General features: G+C 39.7%; 1 protein-coding gene across 2 annotated transcripts in view; it reads left to right on the top strand.

The window, feature by feature from the left end:
- Positions 1 to 9,817: 9,817 nt before the first annotated feature.
- Positions 9,818 to 14,865, top strand: part of LOC121369447 (diacylglycerol kinase delta-like) — a 194,651-nt gene continuing 189,603 nt past the window's right edge. For both annotated transcript variants that reach the window (XM_041494548.1, XM_041494563.1), the window contains exon 1: positions 9,818 to 10,013. In XM_041494548.1, the coding sequence (XP_041350482.1) occupies positions 9,864 to 10,013 (150 nt within the window). In that variant the 5' untranslated portion in view covers positions 9,818 to 9,863. The remainder of the gene's footprint in view (positions 10,014 to 14,865) is intronic.

Here is a 14,865-nt window from a genome sequence, read left to right as displayed (position 1 = left end):
CAGAATGAATGAATGGATGTTTAACGACCCCCACCTCACCCCCAGCACACGAAAAACAAATGCACGGAGAAGGAAAGAAATGTTTTATTTAACGACGCACTCAACACAATGCACGGAGAAGTGTTTAGTGCATATTGTTATTAAAAATGCCAATGGTGCGTCTATAGCGTGATAAATGTTCTTGAAATTTATGTAGAGTACTAAAAAAAAAAAAAAAAAAATGAAGATAAGGGGAAATAACTCAGTGAGGACTAGTAACACAAATGACTAATGACAGTTTGATTATCATTTACACTGAGAATTGAAAACGATACATAATTCTCAATTTTGAGCACAAAAGTTAAGAGATAATCGAGGAACATTAGCTTGGTTGAAAAACCGTTTCACTGTATTTCCATCAGTCTACCCACAATATATCCATGCAAGAATTCGTTTGCAACCTTATAAGCTATAGTGGTTTGGCAGTAATGCTAATATGAATAAATGTTGTTATCCAGATTCTGGCATTTTCGTTTAATTCGGGCAAAAATCAGCCTGCCGCCCTACAAAAATGGGAGCCCGTACAACTATGACTTTGTACGACTTTGGCAAGGTTTGGCTCGGGGTTCGAATCCGGTACATATCAGACGTAAAGCCAATGGCTTAACTATTGTACAACCAAAACAAAAAATAGTCCGACTATGTGAACGGAGCAAAGAAACATTTCAAATTTACCTCCCAGAATGCAAGAAAATGCATATCCTGCATACCCAGCAACTCCGGCCCTTTGGGCCGTCGATTACGCCCCCCCCCCCCCCCCTATAAATTTCTGCGTATGGGCCTGTGCATGGTCCGATCCAGGAAATATTTCGGGGGGGGGGGGGGGGGGGGGGAGGAGAGACTAAAGGGAAAAGGGCACATGGACCAACTCGTGAAAAGGAAACTCAGTGATTTAAAAAGAGAAAGAAAAAACCCCAGACACTTGCATATTCCCCAAGAATCACAGTCACTTTATGTCAGAAAGTGTGTGTTTGTGTGTGTGTGTGTGTGTATTATATATGTGTGTGTGTGTGTGTGTGTGTGTGTGTGTGTGTGTGTACCGTAGATATATCTTCACATAATCAAAGATCTGATATAGATATTATTATACGAGCTTGTGTTTCGTACTGATTTTACGAAACGATTGTCAGGATTATTGTATCATGAATTCTGACACGAGTTTCGTGAAATCAGTACGATTCACACGCGAGTGTAACAAACAGAAATTATTATACGACCTTGTGTGTCGTACTGATTTTACGAAACGAGACTCAGTGTCAGGATTATTAATAATATCAGTATGATTCACACGCGAGTGTAATAATTTCCATGCCAAAACGTTTCAAACGTAACTAAAAGGAGATGTCGAAACGACGTCATGTTTCGAAATGACGTCATTTTGTTTACACTGGGGAAACTGCATTAAGTTATGACGTTGCTTCACAAAATTACGCATTCGTTGTGCACGTGAGATCATTACCGTATGACACACGTGGGTCATACTGGTTATATTTCCCTGAATATCATGAACTATGTGGATAATAAAGCTTTTTAAGTCGTACTTAAACCTGAAACATGGATTGTTACGAGTAGTATACACAAAGCATAGGTTGCCACCAGAATTTTTTAATTCACGTCAGGGTAGTGCTAACATGTCATTCATCCAATCATCCATTCACATCATGCACTTTCGCTATTTATTTATTTATTTTTAAATTGGGGGCGGGTTAACTGCCCCTATCCCATTAGTTACGGCCCTACAAACACGTTTATGTAGCAACAAAGCCAATATAGTGTGTTGTATAGTTCATGACATCAAACGGTACATGTACATTTGCATGCAGCAATAACTTTCTCCTGGTTGTATAGATCACGACACATCAAACGCGATGTCCGTTCATAGCAATAACTTCCCTTATAACGTGCATGTATGTTGTACATGGCAGTCACGACAAGCGGTACAAACATCGGTAGCAATAACTTCCCTTATAACGTGCATGTATGTTGTACATGGCAGTCACGACAAGCGGTATAGACAGCGGTAGCAATACTATTGTCCTTCAGGGTGTGGTGGGACAAAATGTAAACTATTTTCAGAACGAAATAAAACGTTTATTTAAATTACGAGATAGACCAACCGGTATACATACAGGTACGAACTTCTGTTTTGCGCTGGGGTAGAGGGTAATAAATGGTTAATTTGCGCACTTTTCAGAGTAATATAACTGCAGGTTGCGCACATTTTAGTGTGATACATTGTCAATTTGCGCGCTTGTCAGTGTAATGCACTTTTTTCTTTTTTTTAGTGTAATGCATTGTCAATGTGGGCACTTTTTAGTGTTATGCATTGCATTTTCCGAACGTTTTAGTGTAATGTATGAATATCAGTATTAATGATCAATGTCAATTTGTGTACTTTTCAGTGTATTAAATAATCAGTTTGCGCACTTTTCTGTGTAATACATAGTTGCGCAGTCTTGAGTGTAATATATTGTCAATTTGCGCACTTTCACTTGCCATTTTAGAATAAAGATTATTTTATATATTGTGTATTTATTGCGTTATTGAGAGAGAGAGAGAGAGAGAGAGAGAGAGAGAGAGAGAGAGAGAGAGAGAGAGAGAGAGGGGGGAGACAGACAGAGAGAGGGGGGGAGAAATGTTTTATTTAACGACGCATTCAGCACATTTTATTTACGCTTGTATGGCATCAGACACTATGGTTAAGAACCACACAGATATTGGGAGAGGAAACCCACTGTCGCCACTTCATGGGCTACTATTTTCGATTAGCAGCAATGAGAGAGAGAGAGAGAGAGAGAGAGAGAGAGAGAGAGAGAGAGAGAGAGGGAAGGGGGGATATAATTTCGGTTTAGCGACACCTCGTCTTAGCAAACTGTCACACGTGATAATTCTGACAAGTGGTTTACAGAATATGCACGTTACCAAATACAGAACAGCACATACCACTGTCTCTGATATACAAGTCATGCAATGAACGCTGGCTGCTATGGAGAACATCTAATGAATCTTGTGTTTACTGAGGATGGATTCTACGACCCATAGCACGTCGGACGTAATTGAAAGTGTAATGTTTATAAATTTTCAGTTTGTAAGGACACGAAAGCACCTGTCAGAACCTTTCCACTGTTTGCAAGATCGTATCGAATTTAAAAAACAAAAAAAACAAAAAAACCAGGCATCGGTGGCGCAATGGTTAAGCCTCGGACTACAGGCTGGTAGATACATGGTTCGCAGCCCGGTACCGGCTCCAACCCAGAGCGAGTTCTTACGGCCTCAGTGGGTAGGTGTAAGGCCACTACACCCTCTTCTCTCTCACTAACCAACTAACAACTAATACACTGTCTTGGACAGACAACCCAGATAGCTGATGTGTGTGCCCAGGACAGCGTACTTGAACCTTAACTGAATATAAGCACGAACAAAATAAGTTAAAATGAAATCTAACTTAAACAACTAGAGGCGGCGAGACACAGAAGCATAGCGACTTATCTATGCAGACAGACAAAATGAGCACTTCTAAACGAAAAACAGTACTTTTACCTGCACTTGACCCATCCCGCTTGGTCGGTTAAAGACCCCTGACGCAGGAGAACGTCAGGCGGACACTGCCCCAACCTGAAGGTAAAGGCTATGCCCTTCAATCTAGCCGGAGTCAGGCGCGTGTCCTGGGTAGGGTTGTGGGGGTCCAAACCCCTCCCTGCTAAAGCAAATGTTCTTTTCTCTCTATATATTTCCGGTTAAGCATGACTCGACCACCTCCCTCCCCCTGAGACTCCTATGAACTTAGGTCGCCACAATTTAGACATACGCCCCTGGTAGTAGGCTACTCTTGAGAGCAAGGATATTTACATAAGCAACTGCCCCCCCCCCCTCCCCCCCCCCCGATACTTTGGTAAAATGTGCTAATCTGTGACCATTTTACCATTTATTTTCATCATTCTACTCTCAAAATTAGTTGTAATTCATGTAATTCATGCGTAGAGACTCGTTTACAACCCTATATAGATAGCTGTTTGGTAGTGATGCTAATATGAATAAATGTTGTTATGCAGATTCGAGAATTTTAGTTTAATTCGGGCAAAAGGGAGCCTGTCTCCCACCCACCTCCCACCCCACCCCTCCAAAAATTAGATTCCGTGCGCCTATGGATATTTGGACGGTTACAATGATTGGATGGGGCGAGACGCAGCCCAATGGTAAAGCGCTCGATTGATACGCGGTCGGTTTGGGATCGACCCCCGTCGGTGGGCCCACTGGGCTATTTCTCGTTCCAGCCAGTGCACCACGACTGGTACATCAAAGGCCGTGGTATGTACTACCCTGTCTGTGGAATGGTGCATATAAAAGATCCCTTGCTGCCAATCGAAAAGAGTAGGTCATGAAGTGGCGACAGCGGGTTTCCTCCTTCAATATCTGTGTGGTCCTTAACCATATGTCCAAATTTTCAGAAGCTACAATATAAATCAAGAGTATGCGTATGCCATCATTTTCCCCATGTCTTCAATATTCCTGTTTAAAGAGTTAGCCTACATTAGCACAAGTATGATTTCTAGTACTGCTTTCTGGTATTTGTTTTAATTTTGAAGGTCAGATTTGATTAGGCCTATTTTCTTCTTCTTCTTTTTTTCAGAGGGCTGGATAAATTCCACATTCATGACTAGCAAAGGCGTACGGGCTCCCATTTTTTCCCGAATTAAAACGAAAATGCCCGAATCTGGATAACAACATCTATTCATATTAGCATTACTAAAAAAACAGCTACAGTTGCGTAGGAAGGTGCCAAAGGTGCGGGGGGGGGGGGGGGGGCGTGCATGCGCATACCCACCCACATACATATATAATATATATACATACAAAAAAGAAACTTCCGATTTGTACATATAGTATTTGTTGTGTTAAAGAATTCATTGTGTAATGAAATTATATAAGTAGTATTAGCCTTGAGCTGTATTATCAGGATTCATGAATTTTATCGATTATTTTTGCACTGTTAATCGTCGAAAACGTGAAATTCAATTTGCACGTGCATGCATGGTTCGATATGTCTCGTGTAGTATTAGGTCAATTTGTTTTACTTGTCTTACTGACATTGTTGTCAAGTGAAAGAAAACGCTTCAAAATTTGTAAAAACGTTAACGTTTTTTACATTGTAGCATTTTTAGTATGCCAAGAATACCCAATAATTTACGCGAACGGGCGATTGGCATGCTTGATGCTGGCATGTCGACAGAAGACGTTGCAAGGCCTGTTGGGAGTTCTAGTCGAGCGATACGAAATCTTCGCGTAAGATTTCGAACTTGCCACGTCGTGGACGTCCGCATGTTACAACGCGTGGTCAAGACCGCTATATCATGAACACGCATTTGCGCAATCGATTCCAAACTGCCACTGTTACTGCTGCTAACACACCTGGGCTTCATAATAACCGAATCAGTGGGCAAACTGTTCGTAATCGTCTGCGGGAGAACGGTTTACATGCACGACGTCCTTACGTCATTGCGTTTTAACGCAACGTCATCGTCTAAATCGTTTTAATTGGGCACGTGTACACACTCGTTGGATACGGCGACGCTGGAATACCGTTCTTTTTTCGGATGAATCCAGATTTTTTTTACAACGTGGTGATGGCAGGGTACGCGTCTACCGTAGGAGAAATGACTGTTGTGTTCTTGAACGATATCGTTTTGGGGGTGGGGGTTGTGTCATGGTCTGGGCAGCCATTGCCCATGGTTATCGTTCACCACTAGTCGTCATTGGTGGCAATTTAAATGCTCAACGTTACCGCGATGACATTCTCGCTCATCACGTCATTCCTCTGTTCCATAACAACGCCAACATCTCGATTTTTCAGCATGATAATGCCACCTCTCATACAGCTAGAGACACTGTACATTTTCTTAGGACAAATAACATTGATTTCATTGATGACTGGCCCGCTAAAAGTCCTGATCTCAACTCCATCGAGCATGTCTGGGATAGTCTGGACAGACGATTGAGGCGTCGTCCCAACCCACCCGCTAACGTCAACGAACTTCGTCAAGCGCTCATTCAGGAATGGAACAATATTCCACAGGCAGAAATCAACACTTTAGTCTACGCGCCTGCGATGCACTGCAGTGGTCAATTCAAGAGGTGGTCATACCCGTTATTAAGTTTTTTTTGTTTTTTTAACCCCTACCACACTTGGTCAAACTTTCTCTCAGTTTGTTAACCTATGGCATGATTTTTACACCAAATGATGCATCATGGAACACTCTTTAAACGCATATATAACAATTATTCCCCCGGTTTGTTTTCATCAAGTTATGTTCAAGCAAAGTTAGCGGAAGTTTCTTATTTTGTTCAGTTATATATATATATATATATACTCAGCGTCACTATTGAAGGGTCACTTATATTGTTAGTATTACACATGTCAACGATGCCCGTCCATCACACTAATTATGAAAGAAGGAATGTATGGCCTTCGTGGATTAGGTCTAGAGTGAGGTTTCCTAAGTAGCTTTGGATTTCAATATGAGTAATGGTACTTCCGGTTATAGGCCACAACAAAATGATAAAAGTTATGCAAACACGTTCCTACTATCACCCCAATAAACGGGTTGTCTCAACGCACCCATGTCTGAAATTGTGTATGTTGTGCCCGTGCAATGCGTTCTCACCATGGGTATAAAAGTGTGCATGATTGCCATCCACATATTCATGTACACTTCAGTTGAAAATGTGTCGTGTTTGTGCTTTGCTTAATGCTGGCCTGGGTCTTTGTGCATAGGAAACGGATCCAGTCATTTGAAGTCGTTGCCTCATCCACCCAGTCACACTCTGACTGACATTAAAGTGCCTCGTGACTTCTCGTTGACTGTGTTCAACCTGTATCCGACCTACTCCATTGCCCTTCTCAACATTAGTCAAAACACGATGCATTTCCAGCATGTGTAGTACTAACAATATGAGTGACCCTTCAGTAGTGACGCTGAGTATATATACAATTGGATATATAGATATATTTCTTACACACGCGCTGGTGAGAACATCGTGCGTTATTTTTGATAACTCATGGTTGTTTACACACGTACGTATGTTAACAATTTCAAGACATACGACTAGCTGCTCCTATGTGTCGACCATGTCACCAGTGTCATACATCCAAAGAAATACATCAAGGTGGAAATCGATTACACTGTGACGTATAGTGTCTGTGACGCGTAAGTTAGCTACAAGTGCAACGGCTGTAAATAACGTTTAGTCGAAAAAGATGTTAAAATGTGCTTAAAACCTGGTTTTTGAGAATATGTAAGAAATATAATAATACATTCGTGTCCGTTAGATACCATTTATCTCACAACTCGTTGTTTAAAAACGTATCAAACTCGCTTTCGCTCGTTAGATACATATTAAAAGAACTCGTTGTGAGATAAATGGTATCTAACGGCCACTCATGTATTATTCTCTATATATAAACCATCGCTGCTGCTACTGCTACTGCCTAGGGTCTCCACGAGTACTCAATAATCTAGCAAGGACTCGAGTTCCCGTATACGTGAGACAATGTAGAGCATTAATTTCAGCAATAACTAATCAGCAATACAATGTACACAATATAATCATATGATCAGGTGCTAGTTTCTCTTTTTAATCTGGCCGTCCATCTGTCACCATACGATCAACCGGTTTCTAAATGCAATTCAATGGCATCATTTCGGATTCATGTTCAGCTTTGGAATTAAGACCCTAGTTTTAAATTTGTAAAAAAAATGGACACTAAGTTTAGTTAATCTACAAACGTGTTACACATTTGGATTAAGTTACAACAGAGTGAAAGAAGAGTCTGTGACGTTAAAACCGATAAATATTCTTTAAAATAGACTAGAAACGCTACTTCTCAGACGCACGTGCGTTTTTAAAATTATGAAAAAAATGCATTTTGTGGTATTAGAAACAACAGAATGACCAGAAACATGTCGATTCTACGGAAATGGATAATCTAAACAATAAAATATAAGTCATGTTTGATTTTAGTGATCATAAACGGCTCTAGTAGTGAAAAAAAAAACTCACGTTGTAGTGTTTAAAAACAAGGGTCTGTCCCTTTAAGATGGATATATTTTACTTGATTCTTTATTTAGTCTCATTATCATAAATTCTAGTGTAAGTGTCGGGTACTCGGGGTACGGGTCGAGTCTGACTCGATTCTTTATTTAGTCTCATTATCATAAATTCTAGTGTAAGTGTCGGGTACTCGGGGTACGGGTCGAGTCTGACTCGATTCTTTATTTAGTCTCATTATCATAAATTCTAGTGTAAGTGTCGGGTACTCGGGGTACGGGTCGAGTCTGACTCGATTCTTTAATTAGTCTCATTATCATAAATTCTAGTGTAAGTGTCGGGTACTCGGGGTACGGATCGAGTCTGACTCGATTCTTTATTTAGTCTCATTATCATAAATTCTAGTGTAAGTGTCGGGTACTCGGGGTACGGGTCGAGTCTGACTCGAGTACTCGAAAGAAAGAAAGAAAGAAATTTAATGACGCACTCAACACATTTTATTTACGGTTATATGGCGTCAGACACATGGTTAAGGACCACGCAGATTTTGAGAGGAAACCCGCTGTCGCCGCTACATGGACTACTCTTTCCGATTAGCAGCAAGGGATCTTTTATTTGCGCTTCCCACAGGCAGGATAGCACAAACCATGGCCATTGTTGAACCAGTTATGGATCACTGGTCGGTGCAGGTGGTTTACACCTACCCATTGAGCCTTGCGGAGCACTCACTCAGAGTTTGGAGTCGGTATCTGGATTAAAAATCCCATGCCTCGACTGGGATCCGAACCCATTACCTACCAGTCTGTAGACCGATGGCCTAACCACGACGCCACCGAGGCCGGCTCGAGTACTCGAGTCCAATATTGTGGACTCGTGGATGCCCTACTACTGTGATGGGAGGTTCTAGTTGGTAGGTCAAACCGGCCACAGCGAAGTTTCAATATATTTTTCAAGGAAGCATGACCCGAACTCCCTAGAATGTGGTAATTTTTACATATAGGCCTAGTCTTAGAAATAAAAACCGCTACATTTTCCCATTAGCTAAAGTTAAAGGGTTTTTTCTGTGTTTAACGACACTAGAGCACATTGATTTATTAATCATCGACTATTGGATGTCAAATATTTGGTCAGTCTTTAAGAGAAAACCCGCTACATTTTTCCATTAATAGTAGCAAGGGATCTTTTATATGCACATATCACTGTCTTTGATATACCAGTTGTGGTGCACTGGCTGGAACGAGAAATAGCCCAGTGAGCCCACCAACGGGGATCGATCCTAAACTGACCGCACATTAAGTGAGCGCTCTACCGCTTGGCTACGTCTCGCCCCCTTTCCTATTTGTAGCAAGGGATCTTTTATATGCGTCATCCCACAGACAGGATAGCACATATCACGGCATATGATATAAGAGTCATGGTACACTAGCTGGAACGAGAAATATATATGTATATATATATATATATGTACTGCAAGTGGATTTGCAGTAAACAAGCACCACAATGCACAGTCAGGGCTATGCCATCAATTCACTATAAACACTCTATTTTGGGCTTCAACCGTATTGTATATGTTCTGTCAATCGTTTCTGAATGAACAAGTAAATGCGACAACAAGTGACAATGTTTACTAAAGACACGGTTGATTTGCAATAGCGCTGAAGTTAAATCGCTAAAAATAGATCGATAGGTAAACAAATCACCTTGTCGTCTGCTATAGCGCGCGCCATTAAATCACTGGTGCGCTCTCCGACGTGTAGGGATTTTAGTGGGAAGAGGACATGGCGGCCTCCGCAAAGCGAAAGGGGGGATCGTTCGGAAAATTAAATGAAATAACCGCTCAGGATGAATCCTCAGACAGTGATACCGAACCGGAACAGGCTAGGGTCTTTCACCGACGTATATCTACCAACAAAGACATCAAAACATCGGTAAGTGATTGGCTAGCGGTACAATATTGTTTGGTAGTTACGTCAAATAGAATCATTCTGAGAATGAAAGTTACACAGCGACACAGACTAAGAGAGGCAGTGTCACGATATTTAATAAAGAAAAAGTTTGTTTTGTTCAACGACACCACTAGAGCACATTAATTTATTCATCATCGGCTATTGGATGTCAAACACATGGTCATCAGGGGCGTAGCGTGATCTGGACCTGGGGGGGGGGGAGGGGTTCGGATATGAACCAACTTACCAAGTGGACCTTTTTCTGTTTGGTTTTTGCACCACCAGAAACTCCATATGTATAAACCTGTATGTTCAGCGGGGGAGGGTGTGTGTGTGTTTCATCTGAACCCCCCTAGCCTACGCCCCTGGTAATTTTGACAGTCATAGAGAGGAAACCCACAAATTTTTTTCATTGGTAGCAAGCGATATTTTATATGCACCATTCCACAGACAGGATAGCACATACCACAGCCTTTCATATACCAGTCGTGGTGCACTGGCTAGGACGTGAAATAACTTAATGGGGCCTACCATCGGGGATCGATCCTAGACCGATCATGCATCAAGCGAGCGCTTTACCACTAAGCTATGTCCTGCCCCATTTAATAAAGAATTCATTACAAATTGATATGTTAATATCAAGTTGTGCAATGTGCACGTTCAGAACAAGCTGTTATAGTGCGCGTCTGTCTTGGGCGTAGGTTCTGAAAGAAAGAAAGACCACTGCTAGCTCCTTCCTCCAAAACAGGAGTCTATATTTACTTCCTGTCTTTATAATTTAAATAGATATCAGTCAGGGCCGTACCAGACCTTAAATTATTGGGTGGCAAGACAAAATGTACCAGATGTGGGACTGGTTTTTATAATGGGGATTCTGCGAATTAAAAAAGAGAAAACCAACAAATATCAGGGTTAGCTATGGTTCAGCGGAAAATTTTGCCAATAGTCTTTTAAACTTCAAAAAATTGCAGAAAACTAGTTATTTTCTATCAAAATATAAATTATTTCATTTTGCCAAATTAAAATAAAATTTGCCAATTGTTTTCACAGAACGTGATTTGGTAAATACCAGACTCAGAGCTAGCCCTGAATATATTTTTAGCTTACATGCAAAACATAGCTTGAGTACTGAGCAGCCATTCGAGAGTAAGATGGACATTTGGATGGTTATGATCAGCCTCTCAGCCAGAGATAACTGTAGCGAAAACACAGAATTACTGTATACCACTGGGTAGACAAAGATTCCCGCTCTAATACAAGAATAACACTATGTTTGATGCTAAAGACCATTACATTGATCATTGTCAGGTTCTCTGATATTAATCATTAATACACACACTACAGGAAGAAACCCATCAGCACCTACGTATTTAAATTTAGTTTGTTTTGTTTAACAACACCACTAGAGCACATTGATGTCAAACATCTTGATGTATAACATGTATATTTGTTAAATGTAGGGAGAGGCCTTAATATAGGCACTTGCCTGTTGGCCAATCCCAAATTTGATTTGCTAATAAATATTGTTTAAACCAAACATTTGGGAAATCTGACTTGTAGTCATCAGAGGAAACTCGCTACATTTTTTCATTAGCAGCAAGGGATCTTTTATATGCACTTTCCCACAGACAGGAAATCACATACCACAGACTTTGACCAGTTGTGGTGTACTGGTTGGAATGAGAAAAAACCCAATCAGTTAAATGGATCCACCGAGATGGTTTGATCCAGCGACGCAAGCACCTCAGGCAAGCATTCAACCGACTGAGCTATAGTATATCCCACACCCCCGACCTACGTATTTAACCGGAACATTATTGAAAAGGGGTGCTGGGATTTTTCTTCCTGCAGTGTGTGTATTAGTGGTTAATTTGTGGATTTTTCTACTGGGTAAATAATTGTGCACCCACATGGATCTAAGTTCACTTTTATTTTTGATAACCATGTGACTATATGTACCTGTACAATATATTGTGCATTGGACCGGTAACATGACACTGTTTGCTTTTTTCTGTATTTTCCTTTTCAGTTTTCTGTCTTTTTGTAAACTGTACACGCAACTTTAATTCCAATCCACCATTACTAGATATTCAAATGACGTAAGAATATGTGGCGTGGTGTATTTTTGAATGGAAATGACGTCAAACTCGAATGATGTCATTTTGGATGTCCTTACATCAAAATAAAGTTATGCCTAATGTTTTTTTGTTTTCTGAACGCTTGACAGCATTCAGTGGCAAATTGCCATTGAAATGTTTTTATTTGATGACTATGAATGCATACGTCAATCATGGAGTGTCACCCAAGTACGTTTGCTTATATGTCAATAAACCTAGTGCCGAGACCGAGTCTAATTTACATCTAATTTGCAAAGTTATCAAATTCGTAAAGTATGTGATCTGAAAAATATCACATACTTTGATTGCACTGAAAATGTAAGATATTATATGATAAATATATATATTTAATTATGTCTTCCAATAAAAAAAAGAAGTTTGTTTTATTTAATGACAAAAATTTGGTAATTTTGAAATATAGTCTTAGAGAGGAAACCTGCTACATTTTTTTCATTTGTAACAAGGGATCTTTTATATGCACCATCCCACAGACAGGATAGAATACACCACAGCCTTTGATATACCAGCTGTGGTGCACTGGCTAGAACGAGAAATAGCGCAATGGCCCCACCGATGGGGATCTGTTCCAATAAATTAATTCAACAGTATTGTATCATTCAGTGACCTGAAAAATATCCCAATTATGATTTCCTCACGCTGATTTTTCCCAATCCCATCAGATCTGGGACAATGGCAAAAAATCCAGAATAAATCCTTGTACTGATATTTTGGCATATGTGGTACAATGAAATCCCTCTAAACTGGACATCCATGCAACGTGGTAAAAAGTCTGGATTATAGAGGTATTTGCTTTAGAGAGGTTCTGTTGTGCATCAGTTTTGATGTATTTGACTGTACATGTGTAATTAAATTATGTTTATGTGTACAATGCATGTAGCCATAAATTAGGAGAAGAAAAACCTGTTAGTGTGAGCATGACACCACGTTTGTCTTCAGCTAATTAATGTGTGCCATTTAATATATTTACTGTCACAACATACATATTAATTAGTTGTACATGTAACAGCTGAAGAGAAACATACTTGTGTATTTTAAATATTATATTTTGAATCACTTAAGATTGCTGAAGGTGTTGATAAGGAGTCTCTTCTGGCACAGATCAGTTGGTGTAATATTGAAAGCATATTTGATAATAGAAAGGTTTGGTATCCCAACACAGGCTTTCTGCCAGAAAATAGTTTGAAGGTACATAATACAAACACAATTTAACAGATCATGGGTGCCCCTACTAGGTGGTTATGGGTTTGAAATCTGTTGAAATTGCAGATTGCATTTATGAAAAAAGAGTTTGTTTTATTTAACGACACAACTAGAGTACGTTGATTTATGAATCATCAGCTATTGGATGTCAAACATTTGGTAATTTTGGCGTATAATCTTAGACTTAGTAACTTAGAGAAGAAACACGCTACATTTTTTCCATTAGTAGCAAGGGGTCTTTTATATGCACCATCCCACAGACAGGATAGCATATATCACAGCCTTTGATATACCAATCATGGTGCACTGGATGGAGTGAGAAATAACTCAATTGGCCCACAGACGGGGATCGATCCCAAACTGACCATGCATCAAGCGAATGCTTTACCACTAGGCTACATCTTGCCCTGCATTTATGTACTTTGACAGACTTTAAATAGCAGTTCTCTTACTATAATATACCTAAAAAATATATATAATTTATCCATTAATTTCCAATATTTTACTCTGTAAGCAGGCCTCTCTGTTTGCAAAAAGCAGGAGAACAATCTGTTGGTTTCCTGATCATAATTCCAAGTGAGAAATTTCAGATAAGGATCGAGAGCTGTTGTTAGTGATGTTCTGATGATTGATTATAATTTTTAAAATTGATTGGTTTGACTCTACCGATGTGATGATTGATTATAACAATCTGTAATCGATTGTGTGGGAAAATGTTAATTGTAATTATTCATCCAATTTAGATGATGTAATTAATGTAAATATGCTGGGGTTTGGGGTTGTTTTTATGTGTACATAAAGAAACAAGATAATAAATAGGTATTAAAGGTAAATTTTAAAATTTGAAGGGTCTATCCCAGAGAATCCTTCCAGTGTTATATAATTCTAACCAACTGTGTAATTGAAAGTTGATGGGTTGGTGCAAATTGATTATATCCAATGACTGACTGATGATGAAATTCCAATGATTAAGCCAACACTTGCAGTTCCATTGATAATAATATGGAGTTTCTTCTGGCATAAATCAGTGAAATATTGAAAGCATGTATGATAATAGAAATATTTAGCAATATCCCAGGCAAGTCTCTCCACAAATAATGAGATGAGTTCCGTTGGTTTGGAGTTTCTTCGAGCATAGATCAAAGACACAATGAAAACACATTCAACCCCTGCAGTTGCCCATGGCAGTTGACAATGCCGTGGAGTTTTTCATTCTCCACAGCACTTTATTTTTGCTGTGGACTGTATTAGATTTTTTTCCCACTGCTTGTATTTTGCTGTGGACGTTTTTTTAATTGCAGAGTTTGACATTTGACAAGCCAAATGTTCAGTAATATCCCAAGCAGGTCTCTTCTGTTCACACAAAGCAAGAGAGCAATCTGTTAGCTTCCTAATAATAATTCCACGTGAAACATTTCAAAATTAGGACAGCAGTTCCAGACAAATAAATGTTTGAGTGTGAAAGACAGGCTGTTGTTTTAAGAGATTTTTCTGAT

This window comes from Gigantopelta aegis, chromosome 1 (genome assembly GCF_016097555.1).
Source record: "Gigantopelta aegis isolate Gae_Host chromosome 1, Gae_host_genome, whole genome shotgun sequence".
Taxonomy (NCBI): domain Eukaryota; kingdom Metazoa; phylum Mollusca; class Gastropoda; order Neomphalida; family Peltospiridae; genus Gigantopelta; species Gigantopelta aegis.
This window is presented reverse-complemented; position numbering and strand designations above follow the sequence as displayed.